This window comes from Styela clava, chromosome 14, assembly GCF_964204865.1.
Source record: "Styela clava chromosome 14, kaStyClav1.hap1.2, whole genome shotgun sequence".
NCBI lineage: Eukaryota > Metazoa > Chordata > Ascidiacea > Stolidobranchia > Styelidae > Styela > Styela clava.
The window spans coordinates 14,021,520-14,039,109 of record NC_135263.1 but is presented as its reverse complement, the minus strand read 5'-3'; the positions used below and the strand labels follow the sequence as shown (position 1 = coordinate 14,039,109).

At 35.8% G+C, this 17,590-nt stretch overlaps 1 protein-coding gene across 1 annotated transcript; it reads right to left on the bottom strand.

The window, feature by feature from the left end:
* Nucleotides 1–9,404: 9,404 nt before the first annotated feature.
* Nucleotides 9,405–12,233, bottom strand: LOC120341194 (microfibril-associated glycoprotein 4-like). Its single transcript, XM_039409667.2, has 6 exons — nucleotides 11,910–12,233; nucleotides 11,580–11,675; nucleotides 11,300–11,451; nucleotides 10,265–10,361; nucleotides 10,075–10,171; nucleotides 9,405–9,885 (listed from the first exon to the last, which is right to left on the bottom strand). Exons 1-6 carry the CDS (start codon nucleotides 12,187–12,189, stop codon nucleotides 9,567–9,569), a joined length of 1,041 nt encoding a protein of 346 aa, XP_039265601.2. The 5' UTR covers nucleotides 12,190–12,233; the 3' UTR covers nucleotides 9,405–9,566.
* Nucleotides 12,234–17,590: the final 5,357 nt, after the last annotated feature.

The following is a 17,590-nucleotide window of genomic DNA, read 5'->3' as shown; positions in this document are numbered from 1 at the left end:
GCCAAATACAGGTGATCATTTAAGTCTTCAAGTGAATCTTATAATAAATGTATGTATTCGCATGTGAGTGTATCGGAAAAATGCATTGGAATTTTTGATTGAGAGATTAAAAGTTGTATGAAAGATAATCATGAAAAATTCAATATTAAAAGAATAACAAAATTTGCATTCCATTTGAAGCATCATATATTTTTATATGGTGACATTTTCAGCACATTTTCCATCGAAGCTATATCTACCAATTACATGTTGAATGTAGGAGGTTACAGTGGGACTGCCGGAGATTTCATGGCGTATCAGAATGGAATGCCTTTTTCAACACGAGATCAAGATAACGAAAAATGGAATTTGCATTGCGCAGATTTTACAAGAGGAAAATAGTGTCTCATTCAAATGGAAACTACAACGGAGAAGACAATACAAGAGCCGGTTCTAATGGGGTGTCATTGGAAAGGCCATGGCTATTCCCTTGGAGGTACTACAATGACGTTTCGTAAGAGGTAGTTCCTATAATTAGCGATCGAAGCAGCCGGAAATGGAAACGTCGATTTCATTGAATTGTCATTAGTATATGCAATCGGCATATTATGCAGTTGTTTGCTACTTTAAGTCCAACATTAGCCATTGCGTTTTTCATGAAAAATATTTTTTTTTCTTGCCTGTAACATTTAAAGTCAGTTTTAAAAAAAAAAAACTTTATCAAAATTTTGATATTTAGTTTATTATAAACGCATCATCATTCGCGTAAAAGCCCGTTCTCGCAAAATTATTTCCATCTCGTCTGAAAACATCTTCTCTATAGACCTGTAGTAATTATACTATAAAACTAAACATTATATTTGCTGATACCGATTCAGTGAAGTTAAGATTTCTGTTTCGGAATGTTTCAATCGCTTTTCATTGCGATTAATTCCAAGGGAGTAACACGATGTTTTCGAGTGATGCCAGTACAACCCAGCAGAACCGGTTCTTGTATCACCTTTTCCGTTGTAGTTTCCATTTAAATGAGAATACATACAAGTTTCAAACTGCGCAATGCAAACTCCATTTTTCGTTATCTTGATCTCGTGTTGAAAAGGGCATTTTATTGTGGTACGTCATAGAATCACCAGCAGACCCACTGTAACCCCCTACATTCAACACGTAATTGGTAGATATAGCTTTGATGGAAAAGGTGCTGAAATATCACCATAGGAATAGAAATGCTGCTTTAAATGAAATGTGAATTTTGTTAATTTTTCAATATTGAATTCTCTATTATCTTTTAATGCAACTTATAATCGCTCAATCTGAGATTCGATTGCATTTTTCCCAATACACCCACATGCATTTATTATAAGATTCAACCTAAATGATCATCTGTATTTGGCGTATGCTGTGTTACCTTCTTTATCCGAAAGATCAATTCGCAATTCGTATTCTCCGTTAAGCGTCAATGCATGCAAAGCGTCTAGACCTGACAGATGGTATTTTAGAATTATTAACATAGGATGATCATTGAAGGCCGAAAATAACGTTCATGTTAAAGCTAACGAGTAAAATACTTTACCCAACCAAAATTCTCCTGTTTTGTTTCCAAATCCTTCAGCGTAGTCATTCCATGTACTGTACAAATTTTCCGATCCATCTTGACGACGCTGAAACACCTGCAAAGTAAGTATATAGACTTAATAAAATTTATTACTTAAGATGGGCTGGTGGGCGCATGGTTGGAGTTCAAAATCTTATAACCGCAATGCCAATACAGTCCCATTAGATCAACCAGTCTAAAATAATCGATATTCAAAATACTGCGATATTTAAAAACTCTTACGATCCATCCTCCATCATCCGTAGTAAGATCGCAATATACTTCGTAACGCAAGAGAACGTTTGTTATTCCTGAAAATATCGTACACTCCTCCTTTTTCATCAGTTGATTTTGCGTATTCAGGCTTCACGGTTTGGCAATCTATGATTGTTGTTTGAATCATATCTGTATGATTTATTCAAAATTGCTTGTAAACATATCCTCAGGTAAGATGATAAACTAAGGTAAAGAAATGCATTTTTGTTAGATCTGCACTATATAGGCATTATGTACTGATTTAGGTAATTCGAAAGTGGTTAAATTTTGTAAGTCTTACTTTTTTGAAGTTCTTCAATCAAAATCTGATTCCTCTTTGTTTGCTCAGCCATCTCGTCATACATCAATGATTTTTTATCAAACTCCATTTTAAGATCTTGAACAGTAAGTAAGGAAGCGTTAAAAATCGTCAGTCGCTACGTGTTTAGTGTTGAGATTATGTATCGTCAAAGTGAAAGGAGACTCTCTTTTTAAATTATTCGTTTTATAGTTTAGGTTATGTGATAACCATACGTGATCTACGTCAATTTATAATTCAGATGTACACAAGTCAGTGAAGTGCGTTTATTAGTGGTATATTGCTTACGTTAACAATTAAAATATTAAAACTTTTGTTCCATTTTAGCAAAAATCTTTGTGTAGTTTATCACTGCTGCTTCTCCCCGTCGTCCTGGCGGTCCAGGAGGCCCTGCTTTACCCACTCGAACCTCGCTACGACTGCTCACAAAATCATCTTCGGGTATATTGTTGATTTTTTGACTCGTGCAATCTCGATGCATCAAGTAAACCTGCGAGCATAACCCAATATATGCTTGTGATTAGTATATTAAACAACTTTGACACAACAGTCATTGCTTTACGAGAAACGATTGCCCACGGCAAGTTGTATTTTTTTTCAATACGTAACAAATCAGATTACAAAACTCCCGAATTTATACCAAGGTTAAACAGCGGGAGTGATTTTCAGTTTTATGTCTGGCTCAACCGCAAAACGACGGTATGATGTCATTCGTCCTGAAAAGCTTTTCGGAAAAAGTAGATTTGTGAAAACGGACACTTGTTGTAATGATGTAGTTTTGAGTCCTCCATGAAAAATCTAAATTTTGCAGGCAACATTCAACTGAAAATCAAATATTTTAGAAAACTCCATTTGAAAAACAAAATATGTAAATATTATTTTCGCATTCATGTAAACGATAAAAGGAGCCGCCACTTTTCCCTGTAAGAACTGATTAGAATCTGTATAATAACAAAATTAAACCAGAGACTTGAACTACTAAGCAATTTGAAATCAAGCGATAAACAGATCTGCAAACAGACCACCTGAAATATTAGTTAAAAGCGCGTTCATAATGATATATACAAAGGCTAAACTTCTGAAGAACACACAGATTAAACGCGTGATTGCTTTTCACCCCGTTGAAAATAAACTCTCGTATCGTACTCTTGTAAACAGTTTGTCTTTGACTTGAAAAATCCTGCAAATATCTCGTAACGCGTCTTTGGTAACTTTCATTGATTGTTTATACGTGAGAGACATGGATTGCTTGCAAAATTAATTCCACCATTTTTTTAAAAAACACACTAATATTGCAAGTGCCCACCCGCCCATCCATAATCAAATTTACAAGGTTAACCTTCCTGCTTACGTCTGCGCCTTCAGATCTATTACAATACTATACCGTGGATTACATGTCAGCAAGTAAAACTCTTCTTTCTGTACGGCGGATATTATGTGCCTTTATGCCCAGCAGTGTATAATTATATACATACTCTGGCATCCCGAGTCATTAACCATTATTGAAATACTCTCAGCAAAATTTCGAATATGAGGAGAATCTCGCATTGAGTAAAATTCTGTTTGACAACGACATTCACCGTACATTAACAATTTTTTGGGAAAAATATTTGTGCGTTCATACAGCTGAGAAAAAAACTACTGCAAAGTTGACAAGACAATGGACGTTTTCCGGACCCTTGACCTCAGAAAAATTCCTCAGAATGGAATAAGTCATGTCGACAAAGAAGAAAGAGAATAAACGACGAAAACAGGGTTTTTAACTTTGCATGGAGCAATGAATTTGCTTTTACAGAGATAAATGGAAATCCCATTTGTCTTATTTGTCAAAGAACAGTTATTGTGCCCAAGCACGCAAATTCGCGCGACACCACGAACAGCTTTGCACAGAGTTCAATATCCATCTCACTAAGAATAAACCAATTGTAAAACGTATTTGTTTTTGGAAAACATTGTTGCTGTTAGGTATAATTATATTTTTTCCAATGTTGTAAAATTCTGTTCTAGTTTTGTACAACAGGAATGCCGGTAGAAATCAGTTGATACGGGACTTGTACGATAGGATAATATTTGCCCATTTCAGCCTGAGTCAGAATGGGACTAATAATTGAATATTATAGGCTTCATTACCAAAGTAAAAAATCAAGATCATAGTAACTTTACTTTACGAGCTTATAACGTAAGTACAAGTCTGGAAGCATATTATGTGTGGTTAAAATTCACCCTTATTGTTAGCGCCAATGGTATCGCGGGGCAGTCATCTCACTATCGTATTCAATGCATATTAGTCTGTGTCGCACCGTAAATATATACTACTTCGGTCGCACAGATACCTCGTTGCTCAAATAGTTAAACAAATTATTATGTTAATTGTTAAATGAATATTGGTATGCAGTGTGTTTCAAGCTTGGTCAGATTATATAACGTGCTGTCACGCAACGACCCAGCAACCGACCATGCCTGGCCCTAGCCATCCATTATTTTGTAGATTTAGTTTATCTTTATCTGAAATCTGTGATGTGTATGACTTGAGCCACTAGTGTTTTCGATACAGTATCTTAACTTCTGAATCACCAATGTTGCAATTTTGCTTTCGCATTTTGTTTTATATAAGCACAACTTTTAGTTTATACCAAAAAACATCTTGTTGGCAACGAGGTATTTGGCCGTCCGACGCCATTGTAACAATGGTCATTTCGACACGGCGAATTGGTATCTAAGAATATAACGCAATTTTCATATTGGTTCAATGTTTCTTTTCTGCAAAAAACCTTGCAATTCTGAGGAGTATTTTTGTGAAATATGTCATTCAAGAAAGGAACTTGGTCTGATGACTATGTGCAGTATGACTTTACCCGACTCCGATGCGAAAATGACATGAAAAATGCTTTTTTTTTTAAATTAAGTCATGCACGTATCTCTCAATTGGTTACCGAAGAATAGCAGCAAAAGTGTCACTAAAATGAATAAAATGTACTGTTTGTTGCAATTCTATTCTGCCACAAACAACGACACAACCAGGGATTCCTTCGGTGGTTGATACTCTTTTGACAAAGCATGTCCTTCAAATTTAACCCGAAATATTAACCTATGCTCAACAATAAGGCAACGAATTCATATTCTATCAACTGAAGACGGTTAAATTTTCTATAAATTCGTACAAAATCGAATTACCCTTTAATAAGTTTAGATTGCGTTCATAGTTCAAAAGTTTGGGGTTCGAAACAAGCTTGCGGAATAGCGTAGAGGCTCGGTAGGCTCACAAAGGTTAAGCACCACTGCTCTAGAGACAAGGACTGGTAGGTACTAGCGCTATGGACGTTTCCCCGACTTTTGACCCCGGAACAATTATCCTTATAATTTACAATTGCAAAATTTATGCTTATTCTGAGATTTTTTTGATGTGTGGGCGCTTATAAACTGGTTTACATGTTTGAAACCACCATGTTTATTAAAATAAATCAAAAAGCATGTGCCGTTTGCAGGTACTAATATAGCTAAGTTTGACCTTGTCCATCGCATTTGTGGGATTTATTTTCGATTACTGCATCAAAGTAAAGCTCCGCGGAAGACATAATGACATTTAAGCTAATTATTTCACAACTATTTTCTTGAATCACAACTGAAAACCGACGAATATCACTCAAAACTACAAAAACGAGGCAGTGTTTGCAACCATGCTTGAATATCTGTTTGAACGAAAGAAGTGTTTGAGCGGATGGGTGCAGAAATTGCAATTGTTACGTGTTACGACATTGTTGAGTTATTGCTGATTGGTTACGGTTACATAAATAAACAAGGAAACTTATGCATGGGGACACATCCATAAACGCTGTTTAGCGAATACATACAGTAAGGAAGATAATGCGTTGTTTATAATGCGTTGTAATATTTTAGCCAACTGGAAAGTTAATTGTTGCAATAATTCAAAGCTTCTCGCGTACCACTTAAAAAGCTTCAATACCACAGGTTGAGACCCACTAATTTAGAGGCACTGTTACTGTTGCAATTGGCGGTAGTGTTCAATGTCCTGATCCTATCGTGGAAACTCTCGTTTTATTTTCTATCAGTTTTTCACGTTGTGAAAATATTAGAAAAATGAGTAATGTTCTCATGTGGAACGCGGTCATCCATCACTCTCAATCAAATTTGTTGGTGTCAAACTGGGAAATTCGCTTCCTTAAGGTATTCGAACTATAAATTACAATTTGTAAAAATACTGTTTGAAAACTTTATACATCAATGCTTACTAGCCGTCTAAAGAGACTTCCTTGTAAAGCGTCTGATTTTTTTTACTCTTGTATGTTTTCCATGCTATCCATCCATATGTTCTTCTATATTGCGTAGATGCAGCCTTCTTCATTAAATGTCATTTACTCTGCTTTTATTTGACTCGGTATTATCATATTATTATTACTCATCATGTGACCTAAGCATAATGCATTCCGGTAGTAGTTCCGGTCGCTATTTCTCCGGTACTCCCGTAGTATGTTAACCGAGATAGCGGGTTGTGGAACGTAGTGTGTGTACCAGGTTAGGGTCCGGCCATAATTTTATTCCAATTTTCCTTATTTTATTTCTATTACGTGTTTGGGGACTAGCCAAGTGACTCTCGTACCTGAAGTAATGGCCTAACCCTAACCTGGTACACGAACTACGTTCCAGCGTCCGCCATCTTGGTTTACAACCTACAGGAGTACTATTTCTCCATCTATACTCCGTAATGGTTCTTCTCATTCCATTAGTCAGGCCCTAGATCATATCTATGGATTCTACTTGGACTTATTCATATGCCAAGCATGGTCGACTGTGAATATTGAAGGCATGAAATGAAACTGAGCTGTAATCGAGCATGGATGACGTCACAAGGTGAGTAGACTGTAGATATATTGTTCACTCCTATTGAAGATTTAGAATTTCGAGCAAGTAATTTTCCACTGGCTCTTATTATCCCAATTCCTTACAATCTGTGAAATATATGGGAGGGCGAGTGAATTGCATCACTATACAATAGTAGTTGCTCTTATTTGATCTAAAGTGAAACGACAGGTAAAAATCATAAAAACACTCAATGAATTAAAGTAAAATTACAATATCTGACTTGAATTACCTTGAAATAACATTAAATTTTATGCAATTTATTATAATACAATCAGTATCAATGAAAATTGCCTGGCACGGGTTGTCGGTCATTTGTCAGGTAGATCAGGATCAATGACAGGCAAGCTTGTACCCGGACATCCATATAAAATGGAGCGACTAATACAATCAGTATAATTTGTAAGAAAGTTTGTAACTAAGACTTTGCTGTCAAATGTCAGATTTCATGCTTTGAATGAGTCCATAAAAATTTATTGAGATTAACTATGAAAAGTCAGTAACTTGATGCGTTTTTCAAAAAGTACACAATTTGAGATTATTCAAGGGAATTTACTAAAGGGGTGACGAACAAAACTTGCCATTTGACTGAATAATTCTGAGAACTTGACTGGAAATTTCGCAAAGCTGGGGTCCATGGAGCAATAACTATCATCAAGGCCCAAAATGAATTTAATATTGCTATAAATATATAAAATCTATTTTATATTAGGAATAGCAAAATTACATAATAAAAATACAATATTCCTGAAAAACTTGAATAAATTGATATTCATTTAATTGATATAACGAAACCGAGAAACGCAGTTAATCACGTGATATAAAATTCATTGGACGATTCGCTACAATGCACAAGAAATATATACAGTTCTCAAATCAACAGGTATTTATACTTTCTACATATTGTTAAATAGTGCTAATAACCTTTAACATTTATTGTGCGCATAATTAAATTCTGAAACCGTGATTCATCAAACAAACTAAAAACATTCGTCGATTCAGAAAAATTCAAATGTTATTACGCAATCATCGTCATAATCAAATGAATGAACCTGACTCTCAAATTTCCATCCGCAAATGATGGAGAATTAAGACCAAAATCGTGTTTTATTTTTCGAGTCGGCGATGATTCAAATATTTCATGTCGGATGTTATGATTTTATTTTTGCTTATATATAAATTAATACCGCCAATTTAAACTGAACGATATTGTCATGAACACACCGTGATAAAGATAAAATTCGCGATAGATACTAAATAATATTTAAGAGCTATTTTATATGCTCTAAATTGCAAGAAATGAAAACATTTTACGATATGTTCAGTCACTATCGAAACTGGAATGAAAACAATTAATTGCGACACAATTTGCTTTTAGATTTATTGCCGAGGCCGCACAAACTATCTCGACTAAATTGAAATATACGATAATAATTGTAAAATATTTTCATTCAAATATATCCTCTACAATACATGTTATAAGCACTTCAAGTCGTCGCTAATTGAAATAGGACTCTTGACCTATAAAATATCTCATAACTATCGTGATGATGGCTAATATTCATAGTAAAAGTAGGTAGAAAAAATCATTATGAATATGAACGCCTGCATCAAGAACAGAAATAGGTCTATACCTAGCAAACTACGGCCCGCGGACCAAATCCAGCCCGTTGGGTAATTCAAATTGGCCCGCCTGATGCTGTCACAACCGAACTAATATTAAATTTTAATGTTTTAGCTCAAAAATATCTCAATAAATTTAATGAGATTGCAATTAAATTTAGTTTTTGCACGAGGCTTATCGTTTCCCAATTTTGCTGTTGTAACACTGTGAATATTGTTCATAAAATGTAACTTTTTACGTTATACTTACATGGCCCGCCAGTCTGGGTAGACAAAATTTGTGGTCCAAGAACCTTGCCTATACCATATCAGAATATATATTTTGGCGCGTTTCCCACTCTTACCAGTCCCGTTTGTTTATAGAAAGGATATTTGCCTGTACAAATACGATCAAACAATTCATATCGAATAAAGTTCGCCTGCTCAGATGTATTTGCTTGGGTATTAAATGTCTCAAAATCCCGTTTTATTTTACAAGTTATAGCCTATTCCTTTCTTTATTAATTACGATATCTGGCTCAACTCGTCATTTTACCACTGTTAAGAACTCTGATCCTGAGTATTTTTTCCCCCCTATATACATGTCCTGAAGCTAAAGGAAAAACAACAAGTATTGGTTGAAAATACTCTCGTTGGTGCGTTGTCATATGTAGTTTTCATTCAACTGTCGATGTCTGCTGTTGCCTGTTCCGCAAACCAAACTGCATGTACAAAGGCATCTATTTAAATTTTCAATAAATTATTCATAATTATTTTTGTTGTAACTCCTATTTAATGCATTAAACAGAAACTTGACTGATTACATTTACTATACATATAAGCGATAAAGATATACATAAGTCTGCTTATTACATATACTAATGAAAATTTAATAAAATTGACTTTTCCATTTCCAGCTGCTTCGATCGCTGATTATAGAAACTACTTCTTACGAAACATCATTGTAGAACCTCCAAGGGAATAACCAGAGCCTTTCCAATACTCCCAGTACAACCCAGCAGAACCGGCCTGTGTATTGCCTTCTCCGTCGTAGTTTCCATTTAAATGAGAATACATACAGGTTTGAAACCACCATCCTCCTCTTGTAAAATCTGCGCAATGCAAACTCCATTTGTCGTTATCTTGATCTCGTGTTGAAAACGGCATTCCATTCTGATACGTCATAGAATCTCCAGCAGTCCCACTGTAACCTCCTACATTCAACACGTAATTGGTAGATATAGCTCCGATGGAAAATGTGCTGAAAATGTCACCATATAAAAATATACGCTGCTTCAAATGGAATGCAAATTTTGTTATTCTTTTATTATTGAATTTTCCATGATTATCTTTCATACAACTTTTAATCTTTCAATCAAAAATTCCAATGCATTTTTCCGATACATTCATATGCGAATATATGCATTTATTATTCAACTTAAATGATCACCTGTATTTGGCGTATGCTGTGTTACCTTCTTTATCCAAAAGATCAATTCGCAATTCGTATTCTCCTTCAAGTGTCAATGCATGCAAAGCGTCTAGACCTGACAGATGGTATTTTAGAATTATCAAAATGGAGATCATCACTGAAAGCCGAAAATAACGTTTATGCTAAGATAACGAGTGAATTACTTTACCTAACCAAAATTCGCCTGTTTTGTTTCCAAATCCCTTAGCGTAGTCATTCCATTTTCTATAAAAATTTTCCGAACCATCTTGACGACGCTGAAACACCTGCAATGTAAGTATAGTCTTGTCTTAATAAAATTCGTTACTAACCTTCACTGGTGAGTAACGAGATGCTAATTTTTGGAGAACAGGATTCCTTCCGGTTAGGCCAGGATCGTCCAACCCGTGGCCCGCGGGCCACGTGTGGCCCGCCGAAGGTTTCTGAGTGGCCCGCGTGGTAGTATTCAAATCCCAATGTCTTTTACAAATCTGGGCCATTATTGTAACCTCTAACAAAAAAAAATTATTTCTTTTCATTCAAACGCGCGAGAAACATCACCCAGCCATCGAAAGCTTATTTATGTCCTTTTGTGAGCGTTATTACTGGAGAGAGATGTTTGAATTTATTTTTATCGTCTGTCATGTATTTCAATCTGTTTTTCTGTCCTTCTTCTGTGAAGCTAGAAGAAGCAGTTTTTATGACCTCAATATTTCACAGTACTTAGGCCACTAGTACGAGCTAGTTTTTTCGCTAGTGAACCATGTCAAATCGCCCGTGAGATCACTAATTTCTGACAGTCATATGAAAAATCCTTTCCGCATTGCTACATCGCCATTGTACCTACTATAGACAAACTTGTTGGATAAACGAAATGCTATACTTCCCATTGAAATATCTATGTGTGGTTAAAACTTTTGACTTTACTGTATCTTCGTCTTTCCATTGTTCTTATAATTTAGGTGCTTTGTTTGTTTTTTGATTGATCTGTAGTCGGTGTAGTGAAAACTAGAACATCTACCATGCCAAGTGGCCCCCGCAATTATTCATAAACTAAATGTGACCTTTCGTCCAAAAAGGTTGGACATCCTGAATTAGGCATTGCGTTCTCAATTTATTACACTTTAGCTGGGCTGATGGGCACATGATTCAGACCGCGATGCTAATACGGGCCACTAGATCAACTATTTTACAAAAAATCCTTGCTCTATTGAAATACTCTTACGATCCATCCTCCATCATCCGTAGTAAGATCACAATATACTTCGTAACGTTTGTTATTTCTGAAAATATCGTACACCCCTCCTTTTTCATCAGTTGATTTTGCGTATTCAGGCTTCACGGTTTGGCAATCCACGATTGTTAGTTGAATGATATCTGTATGATTTATTCAAATTGCATGTAAACATCGAACCTATCCTTAGTTGAGGTGATAAGAAATACATTTTTGTTGCATATACACGATCTACTGTTTTCAAAGAGTCGAAAAACTGCGTAAATCTTACTTTTCTGAAGTTCATCAATTAAAATCTGATTCCTCTTTGTTTGCTCAGCCATCTCGTCATACATCAATGATTTTTCATCAAACTCCAATTTGAGATCTTGAATGGTCAATAAAGGAGCGTTAGAAAACGTTTGTTCCTCGGCTAAGTGTTTGGCGTTGAGATCAGTTATCGTCAAAATACTCTACTTTTGAATGATTTGTTTTATAGTTTAGGTTACACATATATATATGTGATCTATGTCAATTTATAGTTCAGGTGTACACAAGTCAGTGAAGTGCGTCTAGTAGTGGTATACTGCTTATGGTAGCAAATAATATAATAATACTTTACCATTGAACTTCTGTTCCATTTTAGCAAATATATTTGTGTAATTTATCACTGCTGCTTCTCCTCGCGGCCCTGGCGGTCCAGGAGGCCCTGCTTTACCCACTCGAACCTCGCTACGACTGCTCCCTAAATTCTCCTTAGCAATATTGCCGATTTGTTGACTCGTGCAATAATGATGCATGAGGTAAACCTGTGAGCATAAGCCAAGATCTTTTTGGGGTGTTGAAAAGGGAAGCACGACACAACTCAAAAACACGACTAAAATTACATTTTCGGGCTGCATCTTTATTTGCTATAAGATTACATTAGGTATTGTAACTATCAGAATCTGAAGTGACAAATACATTAAAATGACATATTTTATACAAGCATAAAAGTATTATTATTATCCGAAACCCATTTCTTATGAGTAATGGTATATTCCATTACGCGAGGTATGCAATATGAGCATTATGTACTTCATTCAGCAAGCATATTTAGTCAATATAAACTTGTTTTAACGCAATTGCCCCTGCTTTGTAAGAGACAAGTGGTACAAAACAAAACAATTCTAGGTCAGATTACAAAACTCATGAATTCAGACAAAGGTTGACAGCGGGCGTGCTAATTCTATTTTAGCCTGGCGTAAAACCAAATTTAAAAATGTTTACATTGGGCTGTGCCTTTGAATACATGAGTTTCCAACTTCATACTACAGACAGCATATTTCGTTATATTTTTCGTATTTAACTAATCTTTTGACATGTTAATCTTCTATTACGTTGTGAATCTGAGAAACATTTACTGCCTGATGCCAATTTTCTATAAGTATACTGTGAAAACCTTAACGTGCGCCTCTATTTTAAACCCTGCTTTAACATGTTGTTTGTTGAACGACAAACGTGATGATATTAAGTAACATCTGAATCAACGTACTCTGAATACCAAACCAATGTCATATCGAATTCTATCAAACCACAAATGTCATGTCATCGTGTTTTCGTTTTAAATTGGTTTCCTGCGTGTTGCTATCTTTTACGCAGAACTTGGCTATGTGGCCTCATGGTCATCACGGTATATCGGTTTCTGAAGAATATTAATTACCTTTTCAAATATCTATCCATCATGGCAAGAGTAATTGATATAACGTGCGGTATGTCTATGAACACCGTTGACAAACAACTAACAAATATAATAGCCTGAATTAATTTCTGTTAATACGTGACAAATCATCAAAGTGAGATTTAGTTATTTTACAGTTCGCGCAGTGGATTGTTATTGTCAAACAACAGATTCCTTTTAAACCAAATTTGGTAAATTTTAATTCCTACTTTGTTATCGTGGATCCATCAATTAGCATGAATTACAAAACGGCAAGTTTACGCATGTCATATGCTGTGGCAAGAGCGTCAATGGTCTCTGACCCTCTCTCTTTCTGTTAATGATGAAGTTGATGACTGTGTGTTTTCTGTAATTCATTTTGATTATCTAGCAATCCGCTCGGTATATGGTCAATTCTTTTTTGGAATTAGACTTACGTACCTAGCGCCTAGCTTAGGTTGCCGCCTAACCTTTACCAAAAAAAGAAGCCAAAATTCTTGATGTATTTGGCGTTAAGAAATATTATGTTTGACTTGCTATTAGTATGTCAAAATATGTTTTATTGAACTCAACTGTTCAATAAAACTCCGATATTAGAGGAAAAATGATTTATAATATCATCGATCGTTTTAATCTTGTCGTGCTGAACACGAACACGCCGACGAGAATCAATATATTACGTAATGGCCAGGCCACGAGATGGTCCCTTCTTGACCTCACTTTAGCATCCAACGATATAGGACACAAATGTACTTGTGAAGTGACTGGACAACTTCTTGGAAGTGATCATTTTCTCATAAATACATGCATTGAAGATGCAGTTACAAAATCTAGTACACATATTCCATATTCTATCTTTAAAAATGCAAATTGGGATAAATTTAAGAAGCTGAGCAATGAACTTTTATTAGCCAGTGCACTTCCTGCCAATACTGATCAGGCAAATGAGTTTTTCACAAAATGTATCATCAAATCCGCCCAGTCATCGATCCTCACAACTAAACTCATGAATAAAATTGGGGTAACCTGGTGGACACAATATTGTGCAAAGGCTATAAGACTAAGGAAAGTTTCATATAATAAAATGAAAAGAAACATTTCTCCACAAAATATTATCATTTTTAAAAAACGAAGAGCAGAAGCTAGAAGAACTATCCCGGAAGCAAAAAAGCAAGCATGGTCCAGTTTCTGCAATTCACTTGACCGTAGTGTTAAATTAAACACTGTTTGGGGAGTTATAAAATCCTTTTGGGGTATTTGAAAATACCGAAAGATACCAGCTCTAATATCGGATGATAGGACCATCACAGATAGCTTAGGCAAGAGGAATGTCCTTGCATCAAGATTTTCCAATGTTAGCAGCTCAAACAACTATAACCCTGATTTTCTCGCTATCAAAGAGACGTTTGAAATACACAATGCATCCCTAACAAATACAACTGAAGTCCTCCCAATATACCATTCACAATACAAAAACTTAAACACACTTCGTCCTCGCAAAAATACATCTCCAGGATGTGATAGAATATGCTATCAGATGATTCGTCATCTGTCTACAGAATGCTTAGATATTTTACTGCAACTTTTTAATTCAATATGGCTTTCTGGTCGTGTCCCCACCCCATGGAAACCTTCAGTTGTTATTCCAATATTGAAGCCCATCAAACCAAGTTATGATCCAGCGTCATATAGACCGATTGCTCTCACGAGCAATCTTTGTAAACTTATGGAGAGATTGATTAATCATAGAATTAAATGATTCCTCGAAACAAATAATCTATTCAATTCAAGTCAAAGTGGATTTATAAGTAACAGATCGACCACGGATAAAATTCTTGCTCTACATGATGAAGTTACAAAGCCCATGGAAATAAGCGTTCTGTGGTTGCAGTCTTTTTAGATATTGAAAAGGCTTATGACATGGTGTGGAGAGAGGGTCTATTATATAAACTATTCCAAATTGGAGTACGTGGCAGGATTCATCAATGGATTTGTTCATTTCTCACCACACGCTCATTTTAAGTCAGAGTAGATTCGTCGATGTCGGCTACAAATTTCCTACAAAACGGTATTCCCCAAGGCAGTGTTCTCAGCCCAATTCTGTTTTCCGTTATGATCAATAGCTTACCACAAAATGTCCCTTCATTGGTCAAACTTTTTGCTGATGATGGAGCTTTTTGGGAGACCGGATTGCATATCCTGAAAATAGTACCAAAAAGTTCGAGCTTCCTTAAATGCCATAATAACCTGGTGTTATAGGCGGGGGTTTAAACTTTCCACCACAAAATCCTCTATTATGCTTTTTACCAAGCGCAAGAAAATCCATACAATCCAACTTAGAATCAAGGACTCAGTAATACCTGTCACATCCGAATTTAAATATTTGGGCGTTGTGTTTGATTCAAGACTCAATTACAAAAGACATGTCGAGTACATACATGAGAAATGTCTAAAAATAATTAATATATTGCGGTTACTCAGAGGTACAATCTGGGGATGTGCAAATGCCTGCTCCTTTCTCACAAGAATCATCCTAATGAATCACTCATTAAGCAGTCTCGGCATGAGTATTATCCAGACTCTGATTCCTTTGTAACTTTTAATATGCTTACAATCTCTCGAATTTTTTTCCAACATAGTTGTCAATAGGACTAAATTTTTCCCCATACCACCCTGGAATATACTTCCGCCTGAAGTGGATACAGTTTTATCAACTATATCTGTCACATCCAACAATCCTACTAGTGTTGTGTTACAATGTTTGGAGTATATTGAAATGGAATATCCAGGTTATCTGGAGATCTATACTGACGGTTCAAAATCTGCACCTCGCTGTGGTGCTGCCTTTTTTTATTCCAGATTGTGACGTTTCGAATAAATTCCGCCTCGATCCATTGTCTACTTCCTACTGCACGGAATTATATGCCATATATCGAAGTTTGATATGGATATCACAAAATAGGCCTTCAAAAGTATTAATATTGTGCGATTGTCTTTCTGCATTGGAAAGCATACAGAATATTTAGGATGTTAAGCATTTTTTATCGACAGAAATACAACTACTTCATTCTATTATTTGTCACACGACTGATATAAAGTTTCTGTGGATACCAGCACATATTGGAATTAGCGGTAATGAGGCAGTGGATCGACTGGTGAAAGACGGAGCAAATGGAATTCTCCAACGGCCATTGAAAGAAGCTAAGACATTGTGCAAGCAAGCATGTCTTGCAAAATGGAATTTAACATACCGAACTAACGATACTGCAAGCCATTATAAGAAACGGTATTCCCCAAGGCAGTGTTCTCAGCCCAATTCTGTTTTCCGTTATGATCAATAGCTTACCACAAAATGTCCCTTCATTGGTCAAACTTTTTGCTGATGATGGAGCTTTTTGGGAGACCGGATTGCATATCCTGAAAATAGTACCAAAAAGTTCGAGCTTCCTTAAATGCCATAATAACCTGGTGTTATAGGCGGGGGTTTAAACTTTCCACCACAAAATCCTCTATTATGCTTTTTACCAAGCGCAAGAAAATCCATACAATCCAACTTAGAATCAAGGACTCAGTAATACCTGTCACATCCGAATTTAAATATTTGGGCGTTGTGTTTGATTCAAGACTCAATTACAAAAGACATGTCGAGTACATACATGAGAAATGTCTAAAAATAATTAATATATTGCGGTTACTCAGTGGTACAATCTGGGGATGTGCAAATGCCTGCTCCTTTCTCACAAGAATCATCCTAATGAATCACTCATTAAGCAGTCTTGGCATGAGGATTATCCAGACTCTGATTCCTTTGTAACTTTTAATATGCTTACAATCTCTCGAATTTATTTCCAACATAGTTGTCAATAGGACTAAATTTTTCCCCATACCACCCTGGAATATACTTCCGCCTGAAGTGGATACAGTATCAACTATATCTGTCACATCCAACAATCCTACTAGTGTTGTGTTACAATGTTTGGAGTATATTGAAATGGAATATCCAGATTATCTGGAGATCTATACTGACGGTTCAAAATCTGCACCTCGCTGTGGTGCTGCTTTTTTTTATTCCAGATTGTGACGTTTCGAATAAATTCCGCCTCGATCCATTGTCTACTTCCTACTGTACGGAATTATATGCCATATATCGAAGTTTGATATGGATATCACAAAATAGGCCTTCAAAAGTATTAATATTGTGCGATTGTCTTTCTGCATTGGAAAGCATACAGAATATTTAGGATGTTAAGCATTTTTTATCGACAGAAATACAACTACTTCATTCTATTATTTGTCACACGACTGATATCAAGTTTCTGTGGATACCAGCACATATTGGAATTAGCGGTAATGAGGCAGTGGATCGACAGGTGAAAGACGGAGCAAATGGAATTCTCCAACGGCCATTGAAAGAAGCTAAGACATTGTGCAAGCAAGCATGTCTTGCAAAATGGAATTTAACATACCGAACTAACGATACTGCAAGCCATTATAAGAACTTTCGAACTCATATAGCCCAAAAGACTGTCTATTTTAATTTTTCCCGCCAAGAAGAAATAGTCTTTTTTTGGCTTCAAACTGGACATCAGACTCAACTATCATTT